The sequence below is a fragment of the Symsagittifera roscoffensis genome, chromosome 3 (genome assembly GCF_963678635.1).
Source record: "Symsagittifera roscoffensis chromosome 3, txSymRosc1.1, whole genome shotgun sequence".
Lineage (NCBI taxonomy): Eukaryota > Metazoa > Xenacoelomorpha > Acoela > Convolutidae > Symsagittifera > Symsagittifera roscoffensis.
The window spans coordinates 81,737,779-81,754,657 of NC_087064.1; the positions used below are offsets into that span (position 1 = coordinate 81,737,779).

Below are 16,879 nucleotides of genomic sequence, written 5' to 3' on the forward strand. Positions count from 1 at the left end.
GATATTTTCAGCTAGATGGAAAACTAAATGAAGATGAAAAGCTGCAAAGGTGAAGTTGATCAAAAAAGAGGTTAAAGCTAGATAAAGTTCTTATCTATCAGAGTAAAAAGTTGAACATACTTAACCTTCAGCTCAACAAATACTAATTTTAGTATCTGTAATTTTTAGTCAAACCCAGTTTATTTTAAATTTATTGTTACTGAAACTATTAGTCAACATATATAACCCAAATTGCGGCTTCAGCTTAAGTTTTAGACTGAGTTTTCTCGACTCATAAAAAATAAAGTTACTGTGTCGCTACTGAGAATGTATCAAAAAAGCCAACTTCGATCTCAAATTAGCATTTTGTGAGGTACCTGAAATCGCGCAAGATACAAATATCCACCCCAAGGCCTTGCTTTTTTCTTTTGAGGTAAATTGTGAAAGCCGTCGAAACAATTATCTGTCTGCTGATAGCACAGTTTTTATTCGGTTTTTTGAAACTTTGTCAATTTTTTTTCGAATTATTTTATGTTCTGGGTTTTTTCTTCCAGAGTATTTTCTGGGTATATGTTGAAAGTTTGAGCATAATTGGTAGCAAAATATTTTTAAAAGAACGCTAGGTAAAAAGAACGCTAGGAACGCTATCTTTTGAACAGGTTTTTGACCGGCCATTTGATTTTTTGTACTTTTAATTACAGTGCAAAAATAACCCGACACATATCCGTACGTTTTTGAAGCATTCTAATGAAATCTAATGAAGAGCGATTTTAATGAAATCTAAAAAGCATCTGACTAGTTTTCCTCAACACTGGCAGACATTTAATTCAACAAGTACTCATTAAATCACATCCGAAATGACTGTAACATATAAACTTTTGCCCCATTAAATATCTTGAAGAACTATAAAAGAATGAAAATTAAATTGACGTTAAAATACATTAATTTCACTTGCTTCAAAATGCTAACTTGCTGATTTAAACTATCGAAAAAAAGAACATTAATGAATTGTTTATAAGTGTTTTTCTCAAATTGAGTTGACATTAGACAAAAAGTATGTCAAATTGCTTAAAAGGCTTAAAGTTTATCCAAATACAGATAGCTGAATGAAATTTTTTTTTCGCAAAGTTTAGACCCAAAATTTTACCCAAGAAAGGATAATTTTTGGCTTTCTTTAGTCAATCAAGAATCACGCCAAAATTATCAGGTCAATCGATGGCTCAATCAAATTAAGGTGAGCCGCTTATTACGGAAGAATTACAGTTAGCCAAAAGAAATTGGCATTTACTTTATATCCAAAACAAAATGTTTTTACTTAAATACAAAACTTCAAAGTTTTACGCTAATTTTGGAGATTTCACCCTTCTTAAAAATTATTTTCCTTCATACGATGAAGTCTTCACCCTATAAAAAAATTGTTATCAATTGATCCATCGCTTATCGCGTAATTGTTTGCATTGATCAAAATGATTCAAAAATTTTCCCTTTTAGCTTTAAGTTTTAAGTCCGAAAATTGCCAAATAAATTACACCATATTGATTTCTGATAAAATCCCAAGAACCTTTCATCCTCATCATTTTTGGTCTAATTTCAACCCAAGTTGAGAAAAACGCTATTGAATTACTCAATTTTGTTTGCTTTTGTCCGATTAATTTGTATCAGCATTGTATATGTGTAGATTCCATTAATATGAAAATTGTGTGGAAAAAAAACAGATTTTTCTACCAAGAACAGACGGTTGCTGAGCAAGTAGCACAAAACTTTTGTTCTAAAAATTTATATTTCTCTTTTTTTTTGAAAAAAATCAAAACTATTGAGCATAAACTGAACCAAAATGAAGGGCGACTCTTTATACGAAAGTCGGCTGAAAATCAAAAGAAACTCGGCTGAAACTCGATTGACCAAAAATACTGAATGCAATTTTTTATTGTTTTTTTTCTTCAAAACCTTGCCTGTAAAAAAATCAAAAAGATGATAACAAAAAAATCTAAAAATGTCCCTCCTAAAAAAATCCTCAGATATTAACAATTCTGCATTTAATGTCAAATTCAAGTGTGAGATCAGCCTTCTACAAAACCAAAAAATTAGCAAAAAAAATTTGAAAGAAAACAATTCAACATTTGCGCATCTAGTGATTACCATTGTGTTTCATGGTAAAACTAAAGGTATAACCATTTATGGCTCAAACTTGTAAATCAAGTTACATACAGCCGCGGATCTAGGAATTTCTCGTGGGAGGACCAAATTGATTTTCTGAGGTCATCCAAATCACTATAAAGACTCTAATTTGACGAAATTTCTGCGCAAGGCGCAAAAACGGCGTTTTTAGGCACTTTTGGAAAATTTTGACAAAAAACTCGCGTTTTTTTGGCGCGCGCTCCCCTCTCAAAATTAATATACATTGGCAGCGAAGGCGCCCTCAGACAATTTTTGGGGTCTTTTATCAAAATTGGATATCTCAAAATGGTGCAAAGGCGGGACCCTTTGGGTCGGCAGGAGGTCGCAACCTTGAGGAAAAAAAGTCCGCTACCCCCCCCCCCCCCTAAATCCGCTACTGGTTACATATCTTAACTTTAATGTCCTATTCAAAATTCAGTTAACTACAGAAAATTGTTCCTTTAACCTCAATTGCAAACGTATTTTTCTTGATCGCCTGTAAAAAAAACACTCAGCCATTGCACGTGAACCAGCAGCCTGTATAACTGCTAACTTAACTTTTATGAAACAGCAGACTGATTACACTTACATTTAAATTCTTACACTTTCCAACTTTTATTTGTAATATGATGCTTTAAGACTTTCAGTGACATTGATTTTCCGGGAGTCTAATCTTTAAAAAAATAATAAAATAAATAATTTGTTGATTAGGCACAAGTTGAGTTGTTACCATTTAAAGCATCTGAGCAAAAAAAAATTACGTAGAAGTCACATAATTCCGTTTCTTACACTTTCACTTTGTCTCCGCAATTGTTCGACACAACTTTCAAAAGAATAGCCGATGAGATTTGTTGTAATCACATGCACATACAAGCGCGGTTCTAGGATTTTCTCTACTTTTTTAATCGACCAAATTGATTCTCTCAGCTCTCCCAAATCCTTATAACGACTTTTTTCAACCAATTTTTCAGCACCGCATGCAAATTTCTCAAAACACAGGCCAAAAAGACGTTTTTATGCACTTTTTGGAAAATATTGACCATAAATGTCTATTTTTGGCGCGCGCTCGCCCCCTCAAAGTTAGTATATATTGGCGCCTTTGAAAAAACTTTGGGGTCAGTCAGCCGAAAATGGATATCTCAAAATAGTACAGAGGGAAACCCTTTGGGCCAGCAGGGGGTCGCATTCCTGAGGGAGGGTGCATCCACCTCCCCCCTAAATCCGCCATCCCTAAATCCGCCACATACATAAAGCTTTACGGATGTACAATTCATTTTCTTGGAGCAGTTTAGTTATATTCACATTTGTAAAAATTTTATATAAAAATATTGCAGCAAGCGTCAATTGAAACTGAAAATGACCATCAAAAACCAAAAATCACTGAACGGCAAGCTACTAGTTTTTTTTTGTTGTAGCTACTTAGCATTTAACGCCGGTATATAAGATTGTAAATCAAGTTACACCTCAATTTTACTTTTTATTCAAGTTTTTATTTACTGCGTAAACGAAAACAATTTTAAACTACTGCTGTCAGCATAACTTTTTTGATTGCTTCCTTTAAGCTTTGCAAAGAGAGTAGAAGTTAAACAGTCCATTTAAAATTTTAGTAAATCACTATTTGAACAATGATGTTCACAAGCAAAAAAATTGGAGGTTGAACATAAACCGGAAAAAGAGAGAAAAATGGTTGAAGTAAATTGATCTTCTCTGAAAACTTGAACTGTGAAATTCAAATTATTTAAACTTCAGTGCTACAGAAAATTCCAGTAATAATGACACAGAGGCGAAGCTGAGCTTCGCATCATTTGCGATACAATACAAGGAAGCGGCTATGTCGAAAAAAATGGAAAAAAAACGCGACAATGTCGAAAAAACTAGATATTTTGAAATGAATTAGCATAACTTCAGAACAAAAACGTGCCCACCCAAAAGAAGACACAATTAGCATCGAAAGAAAATTCATCAAGCGGTAACAAAGCCGAAAATACCTTAGCAGAGAACCTTTTAGCCGACAAAAATTCAAACCAATGCATAAATTCCCTCAACACACACACACACACACACACACAAACTTTATTCGCCGGTCAAATGAAACAATATGAGGCCACTAAGCTGATAGTGTATTGGCCAAAACCTATTAAACTGAAAAAAAAGAAACTATAATAAAAGCCGGAAAAAATTCGAAACATTTTTGCTAACGAAAAGTTATTAGATCCCCCTTGCCCTCAAAACACGCACACAGACAGACACAGCTTGTCAAATGGCGCAATATAAGGCCACTAAGTTGATATACTGCAGGCCGAAACCTATTTAGCCGAAAAAAAAATAGAAAAAAATGGAAAAAAAATCAAAAAAATTTATAACTAGTAAAAAAAATATTAAATCCGCCTCCCCTCAAAACATATACACACCAAAAAAATTGCCCGTCGAAGGATAAAACGCAATATGAGGCCCTTAAGCCGATATAATATACGCCGAAACGTAACAAGCCGAAGAAAAAAAAATTTAACAAATCGAGTCGGTAAAATTACAACCAACATTAAAAAATAAATTCGTATAGGACCGATATTTAAACGCTACGATGCAGAAAAAAAATCGTATGGGTAAATCTGTTGCTAACAGAGGCTGTCAGGAAATGAGTCCAGATGAAACGGGAGAGTCTTGTACCTAATTTTATTACCGGAAAAAAAGTCTAGTACCTGATTGCAATAGCCTTGCTTATCGCAAGTGTAAAAATTGGAGCCTTAACTGGAAGTAGAAAAGAACTACAATAGTTGAGAAAAAAGCTCGTAAATTATTTTAACCCTTTGAAAAAAAAACTAATTGCAATAAAAAAAGTTATGTGATATGTTTTTCAAGGAAATTCGAGAAAAATGGAAAAATCAAAAAGAGTATGGAACTCCATGTATTCATATGCACATACGTGTTAAATTTAATTGCCGTCCAATTCTTATCCTATGAGGAGTTAGGTAACGCACTGACAGACACTTGGAAATTTTTTCCTTTTGTTTTGAATATAACTTAGCATGAACATTGGGAAAATTGGTACAATCAAATTTTCATCGTAAGTCATTCTTAATTGCGAGCTACCAAACAACCAGTGAGATGGAAATAACTGAATCGAAAAAAAAATGAAAAAAAAAAAACTCAACAACATTTTTGAAAATACGAAAATTCTACCTAAAAAACAGACGAGAAAAACAATCACAAGCATTAAATAAGCTTTTAGTACTTTCCGAGTGTTCACTAAGCCAACAATACGTGGCTGGACATCAGTTGATCTGATATCAAAACCTGGCAAAGGCAATTGTTGTCATAAGAAAACCTAGAAAAAAATCAACATTTTCTTATTGGAAATACGAAACAGTCATCTCAGAAAAACAGACGAAAAACACAATAAATAGCCTTAAGCAAACTTTTACTATTTTCCGAGCGTTCACTAAGGCGAAAACACGTGGTTTGACGTCAATTGATCCGTAAACAAAAAATGGCAAGGGATATTGTTATCATTAAAGAAAACTTTTTTGGAATAAAACAAATTCAATCTCAGAAAAACAGACGATAAAAACAGCCACTAGCATTCACATCGATTGCAGTTTTTCCAAACGTTCACTGAAGCGACAACACGTGGTTAGACGCCAATTAATTCGAAAATAAAAATGCCAGAAAAAATTTTGTCATAAAAAACTGTCGAGCGATTAAAAAATCTGAACTTTTAAATTTTATAAATCCAAAAAATCCGACCTGATTTATCAACCACAAGATTAATCAATTCTTATCTTTAAATGGATGCAAAATATATTCACAAAAACGTCAAAACAATCGCCAATTTCAATTAAGCCGAATAAAATTTCTAGGCGACAAAAAACAACAAAAAAACGGAAAATCTATAGTACGACTAATAACATTTTCCCGGTCCCGGAAATAAGTTTCAAACCAAGTCCGACCGGGACTCAAACCAAGTCCGGCCGGGACTCAAACCCCTGACCATAGGTTGCAAAAGCGTTTGCTTTACTTCCAGACCAAGTGTGATGGGACCTAGATGTTGGTAAGGTTCGATGAAAACCAAATATCAATTTCAATTCAATTAGTAATGTGTGAGAAAAGTTGTTTACGGGAAAAAAGTCTAGTTCCCGATTACAATACACTTGCACTCGCAAATTTAATCACAGTGAAATCAATTTCCACGCACTTTTAGTTCTTTGACCTTTTTTGGATCGCCATGCAGAAAAAATATGCGCTATCGCTTCTTTTAATTTTGCACATTTACACGCTCTCCTAGCCAAATTTTGAAGGCAAGTGATTCATTGCTTTAAATTTTTGTTGATTTTAACTTTATATAAGTTGACCAACACAATGAACCCAATAAATTTTGACGATATTACAAGGTTTTCAAGGTTTAAGAAGACAGCACGATCGAACACATGTTAATCAAATTGGTTATGACATATTCGGGTCTGATTAGACTAATGAAATTCGGATTCAAATTTTTGTAGATTCCTGAGAAAAAAACAACAGCGCTGAACTTATGAGTAATTATTATTTGTTTTCTTGAACCCGGTAAATTTTCTTGAACCTACCTTTTTTTTCAGGGATTCGATCTACTCATCAGATGCCTTTGCTAGAATTTTACGACATCCCTGTAAATTTCGTCAAAAAAGGGTCTTTATAGTGATTTGGGAGAGCTAAAAGAAAATCAACTTGGTCGACCTATGAAAGCACTACCCCCCCCCCCCCCCCCCCCCCCGCCCAGAGAGAAAATCCTAGATCCGCCCCTGATTTGGATAATTTTGCGTAATTTACCATGAAATCGTTTTTTTTTCTCGTAATCTTTATTCGCAAAATAAGAACATAGAGATGCGAAAGGCTTTGCTCTGAAATGTTTCGACGTATCAACTCGCATTCAAAATGAGCACCGACGTGCTTTTCTTTGAGATTCGAACCCATTAGAAATTGAGAGTACATTGTCTCTGAAACTAAAACAGCAACTAATAAACTAATAAAAGACAAATAACGTCACTCGATAAAAAAAATCTTCATTGAAAATAAATTCATGCAGGATATTTGTTATACAATTTACTCCGTTCAAATAAGTGCTTACACTAGTCAGTTCCGATTGGGCCAACCCCACGACGGCCGCGGCACTTCCAGAACTCTTATAGGCTCATAATTAGCTGGAGAGGCACCGCGTGTCTCGCTGCTACCGATCACCGCAACAATCCACCTGATCACCCGTGGCACATTCGCGAAGAAACTACCCCCGTTGCACCTCTGGAACTCCTGCCCTTGTACGTATTTGGATCTCGAATGGCTAACTACACCATAGAGGCACTCAGGTACTCGTGTTTCGCATGCTAGTTTGTACAGGGGTCCCCCGTCATCCATCGCACATATGTTACTCCCCTCGAACATTGGCTGGGTGCAGATTTTGTCGGCTGCGCACCAGTCCATTCCCACAGGCATACCTAGAAGTCAAAATATTTTTTACAACTAAGCACTATCGAAACAACCTTGAGTTGAGTTTTCATTTGGATAAATCTTCCTCCGAGTTTAATTTTGAGGAATTCAGTCTCTCGTGTCTACGTTTGGCAACATTATCAATCAAGCAATAATTGTGTAGGTATGTGTAAATGATTTGAGTCCTGTGTTAATTTCGTCTCTAATTTGCTGCGCGAAGTAATTTCTGGTCTAAGTGCTCAGTTGCGTAGCCTTATAGATTTAATCCTTCCTATTGAGAGCTTATCAAAATAATCCGGTCATTAACTAGTGTGGCAATAGCCTGGACAATTTTGTCTGGGAACCAAATGTCTTGGACACTTTTTGCATTTTGGACTGTTTTTGCCGGGACATAAATGTCTGGGACACAAATGTCCTGACACGGATCTACAGACATTGCTAATTTTTTCACGGGGAAAAGAGTTTCAAACACGTATAATAATTAATAATAATTTAGATCTGCGATTCGCAGAGGATATATGAAAGGCTTTGCAGCCTGTCTAAGCATAGTCCGTTTCTCAAGTTTCAAAAAATTATATCAAACAGTTGGCTGCCAATTAGAAACTGTTTTCTACAAAACTTGCAAACCTGTACTAACTTGCCAATTTAATAACCAGAAATCAAGGATTAATCATCAGAAATTTCAATGTTTAATAAAAAACGGGTTATAACAAAAATCATATTTTTGCAGCAAACAGCCACAAAAAGAAGCAGCAAAGAGCAAGGGCAGATCTAGGATTTTCTCGAGGGGGGGGGGGGGACGGATTTTCAAAAAATTTTGTCGACCTTTTTTTAGTCAACTAAATTGATTTTTCGAGCTCTCTCAAAGCATAGAAAAGACCCTCTTTTGGTCAGTTTTTCTGCGCCGCAGGCAAACTTTTGTAAAAAAAAAAGGTCAAAAGGCATTTTAGGCACTTTTTGGAAAATTTTGACCAAAACATCGCTTTTTCGTTGCGCGCTTCCCCTTAAAGTTGGTATATTTTGGCGCCAAAGGGTCCGTCACCAAATATGGATATCTCAAAATAGTACAAAGGGGGACCCCTCTAAAGAGAATATAACTTAAAATATAAAAGAACTTACGTTTATGTACAACATATTTTTTTGAAATGCGACATGAAATGCTACTCAAACACTCGCCTGCAATCCTTTTAGTTTCGAATAAGTACGTCTCCATGAGTACATTCGAAATGGTCAGGTTCTTCTGAGTTGATGTCGACCCCAAACCACAAGTGGCTAGCGGTGTGCCCTCGGGCAGCTCTTCATCACAAATGGGTATTGGTCTACTGAATGAATTAGCGATTGGTGATCTAAGCTTCAGTAGAGCAAAGTTGTAGTTCGGTTCAGATGACAATTGGAAGCTAAAAATATTTTTTATTTCGATTATGAATCACATCGGAAAAACATTAGCCTATTTTTTCCCAAAAACTTTAGGCATCTCATCAGGGTCAAATTTGTTTTATATCGACCCAGTTGAGATATCATTAGCCCTAAATAGGATTCAGAAGGAGAAATTGAAATACTTTTTGATTCTATAAAAATAGTATAAATAGTTGACCACTTGTTAAAGAGCAGCCGAAACTGCATAAGTTAACGCAGCTGAAAAAACTCAGAGCTTTCATAAATCTTCAGAACTTTCTGAACGTCTCCGCATCTCAATCGAAAGGTCGGATGTTCGAGGTTCACCATGGTCCGTGCTCATTGGTTGAGGGTGAGGCAACATTACCCAGCCCAGAAAAATGGCCAAAAAAATTGCATGTAGCTCTTAAGCAGGGGCACAACAGAGGTTCTCCGTAATGAGATGTACAGCTCGGATGTTGGTTCTTTCCCTCGTGGAAAAGTGTCTTCTGATTGTTCAACCGATAAACGGCACAAATGATCATCGATACCCTTCATTGTTTTCTTGAAAAGGATTTCGGATTTATTTTTTGAGATTATTTTAAAACTTGAATACCGCAAAAAGTTTTTCAAAAAACAATGAAAAAGATTGTGGTTTCTATTCGCAGAGGATCTATCGAAGGCTACCCTGCCTGCTGAAGGATAGTCAGTTTCTCTTATTTCTCCACATTCCATCTAAGTTAGTTAGCTGAATTACTTTTCCCCACTCAAGCCCTTTTTTGGCGTGAAAGAACTTTCATGTGCTATTACTATTGCAGGCGAAACCGGTCAAGCTGCGTTCGAGGTTTTGCCTTTAGTCGCAATATCATTTTTTCGCCAAAAAAATATATTTGTCACAAAAATTCTGAATGAGATATTTTTCCCAATTTTGTTGATAGCGTAGTCCACACTGAAAACTTTTTACAAATGAAAAAGATATGATAATCTTCTTGTGATCCTATATTTAAAACTTTGACGCGTTTATAAGTGTTTATATGTATGATGATAACCTTTGATCTGTAAAAAAAACAGACCACGATTGATAAAATTGATAATGCTGTTTAACTGCAAGATTATAATCAAGTACGCAATGGGTTTTCTTACTGAAAAAAAACCTTGATTTTTGTGTTTTCGGACAAAACACAGAAAAAAAGTAGTAAAATGGGGAAAAAACATTCTTTGGTTTATAGAAATCTTATTGTCACACAAATTTCGAATATGGGAGATTATTAAAGATTTTATATAAATGTTGTTCCGGCCTTTGAAAATGGGGAGGAACTTTGTATTCGGGTGTTTTCGTTTTTTTTCCGTTTTCCACGCAAAATCAGCTACCAAAATATTCATCGTAATAAGTCGAAAAATGTACCAAAGTGAAGCCATTTCAGTAGTGATTACAAAATATCAAACATTTCTCAGTGTTGAGAAAAACTGGTTTGACATTTTTGGTCTAACTTCGAGCTAATAAGATGAGCATGCACGTTTATAATAGCTTACTTATACTTAATTTAGGCAGTGAAAAATAGTTTAACTCAAGTAAAGTTAGTTTTTGGAGTTTTTAACGCCACTATGTGAATCGAAAACTTTGAAATTCTATAACGAATTTTTTCTTATTTTCGACAAAAACTATGTTTCTTCAAAAACTATTTTCCAATTGGCCTATATTACTATTACTGTCGAATATGCCTAAGTTATATTTTTTCGTTCAGATTTGTTTATCACATCATGCAGAAAAACGACTTTAAATTGAATGAACTATTTTGTATTTTATAAGAATATGGCAAGAACATTCTGTGCTGCCAGTACAGTAACCGGTTATCCTTGTTTTCTCTTTAAAACTATTTAGAAATTGTATATTTAGAAACTTTGTTCAATCCGGATGATCAATTGAGGTCAACTGAGTTTAAAATCTAGTTTTCACAGAGGCGAAATTTCAATTCGCATACTCAAGCAAAATATGATCGATGGGAAAAGCTGAATGGGAAAAACTGAATGGGAAAAACTGAATGAGTAAAATTTTGAGTCTACGCAATTTGTAAAGTGACGCACGCCAATTATAGGCCACATAATTGGTAATGATGCAAACCGATTATGATGACGCATTAGCAGTACCAGTCAATTTGAAAGAAGATATTTACCAACTAACATGCCTCAATTCATAGAGCGGACGCATGTTAACTAGTATACGAAAAAAAATCATTGAAAACATCCGAACCTCCCAGGTTTCCTTTGTTGCGGGTCTCTTTCCCTACCTCTAAGCTACCGATCCAAGATACCTTAAAGTAAAAGTGCTATTTTTAATACAACAGTCTGTGTTAATATCCTTAGCATTAGCCGTACTCAATAGCTGATCATTGATCTTATGCACATAAGCACATACTGCAATAAAAGAACACTTTCAAAATGAACACTTATATTTACGACTTAGGTTGGAAAAAAAAAGAACGAGAGTGCATACTATCACACAAGCTTTGCTTGTGTAAACAGCCTGATAGAACTGCGGCATGTTAATCGACACGCATAAAACTTGATCAGTCCAAACGAGATACGATATCCGACCAAAAAATAGTAAACTTTTCCTGATCAATGCGAAATTTTTAATTTCAAGGTAGTTTTTCATTCGGGCCAGTTTTAGCGGCATAAAATGCTTCAATGATTGACATTTGATTAAAACCATGGAGGCGCTTCAACTAAACGGATTTGTCACAAATGGAGTTCAGAAGTAAAAAGACATTTCACCTCCGATTTTGTTAAGTTTCGGGGTTTTCACCGAAATTTTTCGTCCTAGATATCCATTTATTTGCCCACGAAGAGCTGCATTGTTCCGTTTTTTTATGTTCCAAACATATTCTTAAAAAATACAAAAACGTTGTTTCTTTTTTTTGAAATTAGTACCGTAGTGTAAATTTGTGAAGCACAACTCTGACAAATCAATTTTTTTTTGCTTTAAGCTCTGGGTATCAAAAATTCAATTTAAAATAAATCAAGTTTTTCAAAAACAGCATTTTATATAAGCAATTTTTTTTGGAGAAAAAGCATAGTCACAATGAGAACTCCTCGCATTCTTCGGAAGTTGAGGTATTTAAAGAGGACCTACTTACTTCCTATGAATGTATTTTGAAACGACGTAGTGACTTTCCCTCCCACTCTGGATGTTGTCGAACTCTCTGACTTCCACTAGTAACTCATTGACTGGAACAGAGGAGCAGATTGAGAGAAATATTTTTAAAACACATACACGTTAGAAAAACTTCATGACCTCAAGGAGAAAAAGAAGAGACTGCCTTACTTGGACTTAATGAACTTTATATATGGGTCTTTATAGACTAGATTGATGACGTATATTTCTTATATTGCTACAATTATTTGACATCTACTTTTATACTTATTCCTCGAGGTACAAGATAAATATTTTTGATAAAAACAAACAGATTTCTACTTTCTCTCAAAATCTTGACACGTTATAACAGTTGGGGAGCGGCGGTGAAGTGGTTACGTCTCCTCCTCTCAATCGAAAACTCGGATCTTCGAGGCCTACCATGGTCTGTAGGTGCTTGTTGCTTGAGGTTGAGGCAAAACATTACCAAGCCCAAAAAAAACTTGAATGTAGATCTTCAGCAGAAGCACAACAGCGGTTCATTTTTTGGGCCTTTCCGTTGTGCATAAATCGTCTTATAATTAAGCAGCCTTGTATCCAAAAAAATACATGTTTTTCTCAAAATCCTTCAAAGCAAACAACTGCTGCAACAAAAATTTCGAACAAACAACTGCTGCAACAAAAATTTCAACTGCTGCAACAAAAACTTAAAAATATCAAACGTTTTTTATACATAACATATTCCTTAAATTTACACAGCTTGTTTTCTGGTTCTCGCAAACACTATCAAGAACACGAAAGCAAGCAGCTTTATAAAGTGCTATCAGAAAAAAGAGAAATAAGCCTCGAGTTAGTAAAAATTCGACAAGGTCTCGGATTCGATCTCTCTCCCACCTACTGCGAGCTAGAGAAAAAGATTCTCACGCACAAAATCACAAACAATAGCCACAAATAAAACAGAAAAAAGATGCTATGAAATTTCTAATGCTGCGGATCGTACTAAGACACTAGCTGCTCGCTGGTGTAAAAATCCATTACGATTATAAAACTTCAACAAAAAATTCACAGCTGTTCCTTACCAAAAACTTTCCATCAAGCAAAGTATTTAATCAAACAGAAACAATAACCCCTTGTGGGTTGCGTAGCAACCGCGTATTTATACTCGTAAGTCGACATATACTGTATTAACTAATCAGAATCAACACATGAAGGCAAAAGTACGAAAATGTTCAATAATATTTATTTATTTCGTACTTTAGCTTTCTTGTCCCGACCCTTCGTTTAATACAGTATTTGTCTACGTACTGACGAGTATGAATAACGGATTGTATACATACTGCTACGTAACCCAACCAAAACTACATCGAGATCCAAGAACAACCAAACAATAACAAAGTTGCTTGTATTAGGGCGAAGCCCTGAAGGTTCCAACTGCCCTTCAACTGCCCCCCCCCCCCACACTACAAAAAGATGTTCTTAGCGTCTAGTAACATATTAACAACACCAAACACTATGCCTCAGTTCAATTCGTAACAATTTATTGGCGGATTAAATATCCGCTTGTGTTAGCAGCACAAAATATATCGCGCTTTAATCATCCCAAATTAGAGAAACTGGCAATTTTCAAACCGTCATAACTTTTCAAAAAAAAAACAAGTAAAATATTTTTTCAAATTTGAGCTCAGGACATCACTGACTTTGAGATGGTATAAAAACTCCGTTCAAATACGGCTAGTTAAAAACGTAATTGCTCTGCAGAAAAAAAAACACCCAGAGCACAAATATTCAGTCACTTTCTTAGAAGGTCGGAACATAAAGAACGACCTGATCAACTAATAAACAAAACTGCACACACCACTTCGGTCTTTGATTTTAATTGATTTGTAACTATATATTTGATGTGTAACTTTATATCTTTATACCGGTAACTGAAGATTAGAACTATGCTCAGTATTGAAACAGACAGTTATGTTGAACGTCACACATCAACAGAACAAACAAAACTCCTTTACGCTATATAGATTTTGATGACATTTTTGATTGAGAGCAAGAGCTATGAATTTAAAACTATAAGAACTCTGGAATTTGAACGTCAAGTTGCATGATTCCCTTATTTCCCATGTTGGTTTTGGAAAGCAGAAATGGCCTGTCATTTAGTAAATTAATGTAAGGGAACCTAAAAAAGTCAAATTATCAAAATAGAAAAACGAGCGTAAATTTTTTGGGGAAATTTTTTCATGGAAAATGAGCGTTTAATAAGTTTTAATCGAACAGCACAGTTAGCCGCCAACAAAATGAATGCATCAGATGCAATGGAATTACGCGTTTTTTGGCTTTTTTTGAGGTCAACAAAAAAAGTTCGACCAAATTTAGGAAATTTTTTGAAATCCATCCCTCTCAAAAAAATCCTGTACTCTCCCCTGAAAACGGCTTTTTCAAATCAAACGTAAGCAGGGAGTTGATGTGTAGTTGGAAAGCAGTCAATTGATCGCTGATCGATTGAAGTTTTTTATGTCGATAGTAAAATTTGAAAAAGTCGTATTTTTCAAAAAAAAAATTTGTTTGGGGTATCATTGCCTCGAAGAAAAATGTTACCAGGGTTGATGCTTCTCTGACTTTCTGTCTATATTCCAAAATATGTTAACTTTAGAACCTTTAAAATGTACGTAATTGCGTGTTTTTAGACATTTATAACAGAAAGTAGGCTGAATATGCGACTAATGCGGTCATTTTGTTTCACTGTGTTGCAGCGCAAATGTAAGCGAGAGTATAAATGCATATAAATGCACATGCATATAGGGCCAGTAGCCGAGCGTATACCGAGCGTTCGAATCCGAGCGGCAGTAGCCGAGCGTTCGAATCCCGCCTAGGTCATTTTCTTTCTAGAACTCAAATATGCCCCGAACTTAACCGTCTTTTCGCTCTAATTTGGTTCAGCCTTGATTAAAGCTGACCTTTAAAAAGAGCAATTTGTCTCAAGGACAAATACCGGCCATTTTTGCAGTTTGTTTTGAGTTATGCAGATGTTTATGGCCGATGTAACCGATGTTGAAGTATGAAAAAATTCGCTATATTAAAAACTTTCCTGAGCTATTTTACCGATAAAATGCTCGTTAATTCAATTGTTTGAAATCAAATTTTTTTACAATTCGTGGAGATTGACGCGCACAAACTGTGACACTAATGATTGGGTTGTGATATTAAGAATTTTGAAAATTATGAGCGTTGGAGAATCTGGCTATTGCTTCTTGATACTAGTTTCAATAGGTAATGGTAATAAACATGCTTCAGGTACCAACGAGCTAAAATCACCCCCATTACCCCATACCCTCTCACTAACCCAGACATTTTTGCACAGACATTGTTTTGAAGAAAATAATTTGCGTTTAAAAGAAACTAATTTTCTTACCATAGTAGTTATGAATACAATGCGCGGCTGTAAGGATCCAATTATTGGCTATTATAGACCCCCCGCAAAACAGTCCGCCCGATCCCAGAAGTCGCACCTTCACGAAGAAATTTCGGGGAGGACTTCTCACTCCATTTACTATGAAGTTATTCACAAGGTCACTTTTGTTTCGAATTGACACAGCTTCACCCCATGTAACTGCAGAAATGTTTGCAATTAGTTGAGTTGAGTAAGATACAAAAAATAACCAAAAGGTTGATGTTGGAATTTGCATTGTTGAGTTTCGATTATTTTTGAATAGTGACAGAAGGATAGAAGATATTAAGTATTGATTTACCAATTCAATTTCAACCCGCCAAAAACAAATATAAACATGACTTGTTCAGTAAGGTCCGATGGTTTTGTTTAGACGCCTTGTTGACACCAGGCCATTCAAGGTCACCCTAAGCATAGCATTCGCGAACTTTCACCTGGGTATCATTGCGTAGTCAAATCCTCGCTAAAGTCAACGTTAAATTGACCCTATGCATTCGCGAACTTAATATACGTTCAATTACAATATTGGCCCTATTATGAAAAAAAACGTGCTGCAGTTGTACGATTCGATCGTATTGCTCGAATAGTTTTGAATTGGTCACTGACGGGTGTAAATAATCATATTTGTAACTCAATGATTGTTCACCACGTTTCTGGTCGTTGAATAATAAAAACCATTGAGCAGCAACATAGAGCAGACAACGCTTGAGAGACAAAAAACATGGAGAGCCGGTTGCTGTGCAAGTAACACTAAATGTTCTTTTTTAACCACCTTAAAATGTTATTCCGTTTTTCGTCAAATTAGTGTCGTTTTTTTGCTTGGTAAGATAAGAGCACTATAAGAACACGTTGAAAGTTATCGTATTTGATTTTATCGAAAACAGTTGTCCACAAAAAGGAACAAAAAACTGAAAAAATCCAAAATTTTTCATTTTTTTGCACAATCACTATTTTTTAAAAATTTTCATTGCCAAGCAAGCTTTAATGAAGCTTCCAACTCCAGTTTACTTTTAAGTAAACTCAAGTTTTTTTAGCCTAAAAGACCATCTTTCTTATATAACGAACGTTACTCAATCGACTTTCTAGCTCAAAATTACACTACAACTCAAAAATTTCAGATCGGTTTTTCTCGACCCTGGGATATTTTGATTTTTTAAATTCCGTTCCAATCACAACTGAAAGAGCTTTAATGTGAGATATTACTCGGCTTAGTATAATTATTAGTTGAAGTTCCTGATTTTGCGTGGAAATCAAAAAAAAAAAAATCAAGACACACCTGAATACAATATTCGTCCCCATTTTCAAGGGTGGGAACAACGAAGAAAGCCGGTTGC

The 16,879-nt window shown here is 35.2% G+C and overlaps 3 protein-coding genes across 8 annotated transcripts in view; 2 read left to right on the top strand and 1 right to left on the bottom strand.

Moving 5' to 3' along the window:
* Positions 1-16,879, top strand: part of LOC134841170 (calcium-dependent secretion activator 1-like) — a 570,701-nt gene that overhangs the window by 226,900 nt on the left and 326,922 nt on the right. The window lies entirely within an intron of this gene.
* Positions 1-16,879, top strand: part of LOC134842772 (ras-related protein Rab-3C-like) — a 38,804-nt gene that overhangs the window by 4,735 nt on the left and 17,190 nt on the right. The window lies entirely within an intron of this gene.
* On the bottom strand, positions 7,198-15,848 carry LOC134842771 (hypodermin-A-like). Its single transcript, XM_063859252.1, has 4 exons — positions 15,510-15,848; positions 12,105-12,195; positions 8,770-8,990; positions 7,198-7,601 (listed from the first exon to the last, which is right to left on the bottom strand). Exons 1-4 carry the CDS (start codon positions 15,781-15,783, stop codon positions 7,243-7,245), a joined length of 945 nt encoding a protein of 314 aa, XP_063715322.1. The 5' UTR covers positions 15,784-15,848; the 3' UTR covers positions 7,198-7,242.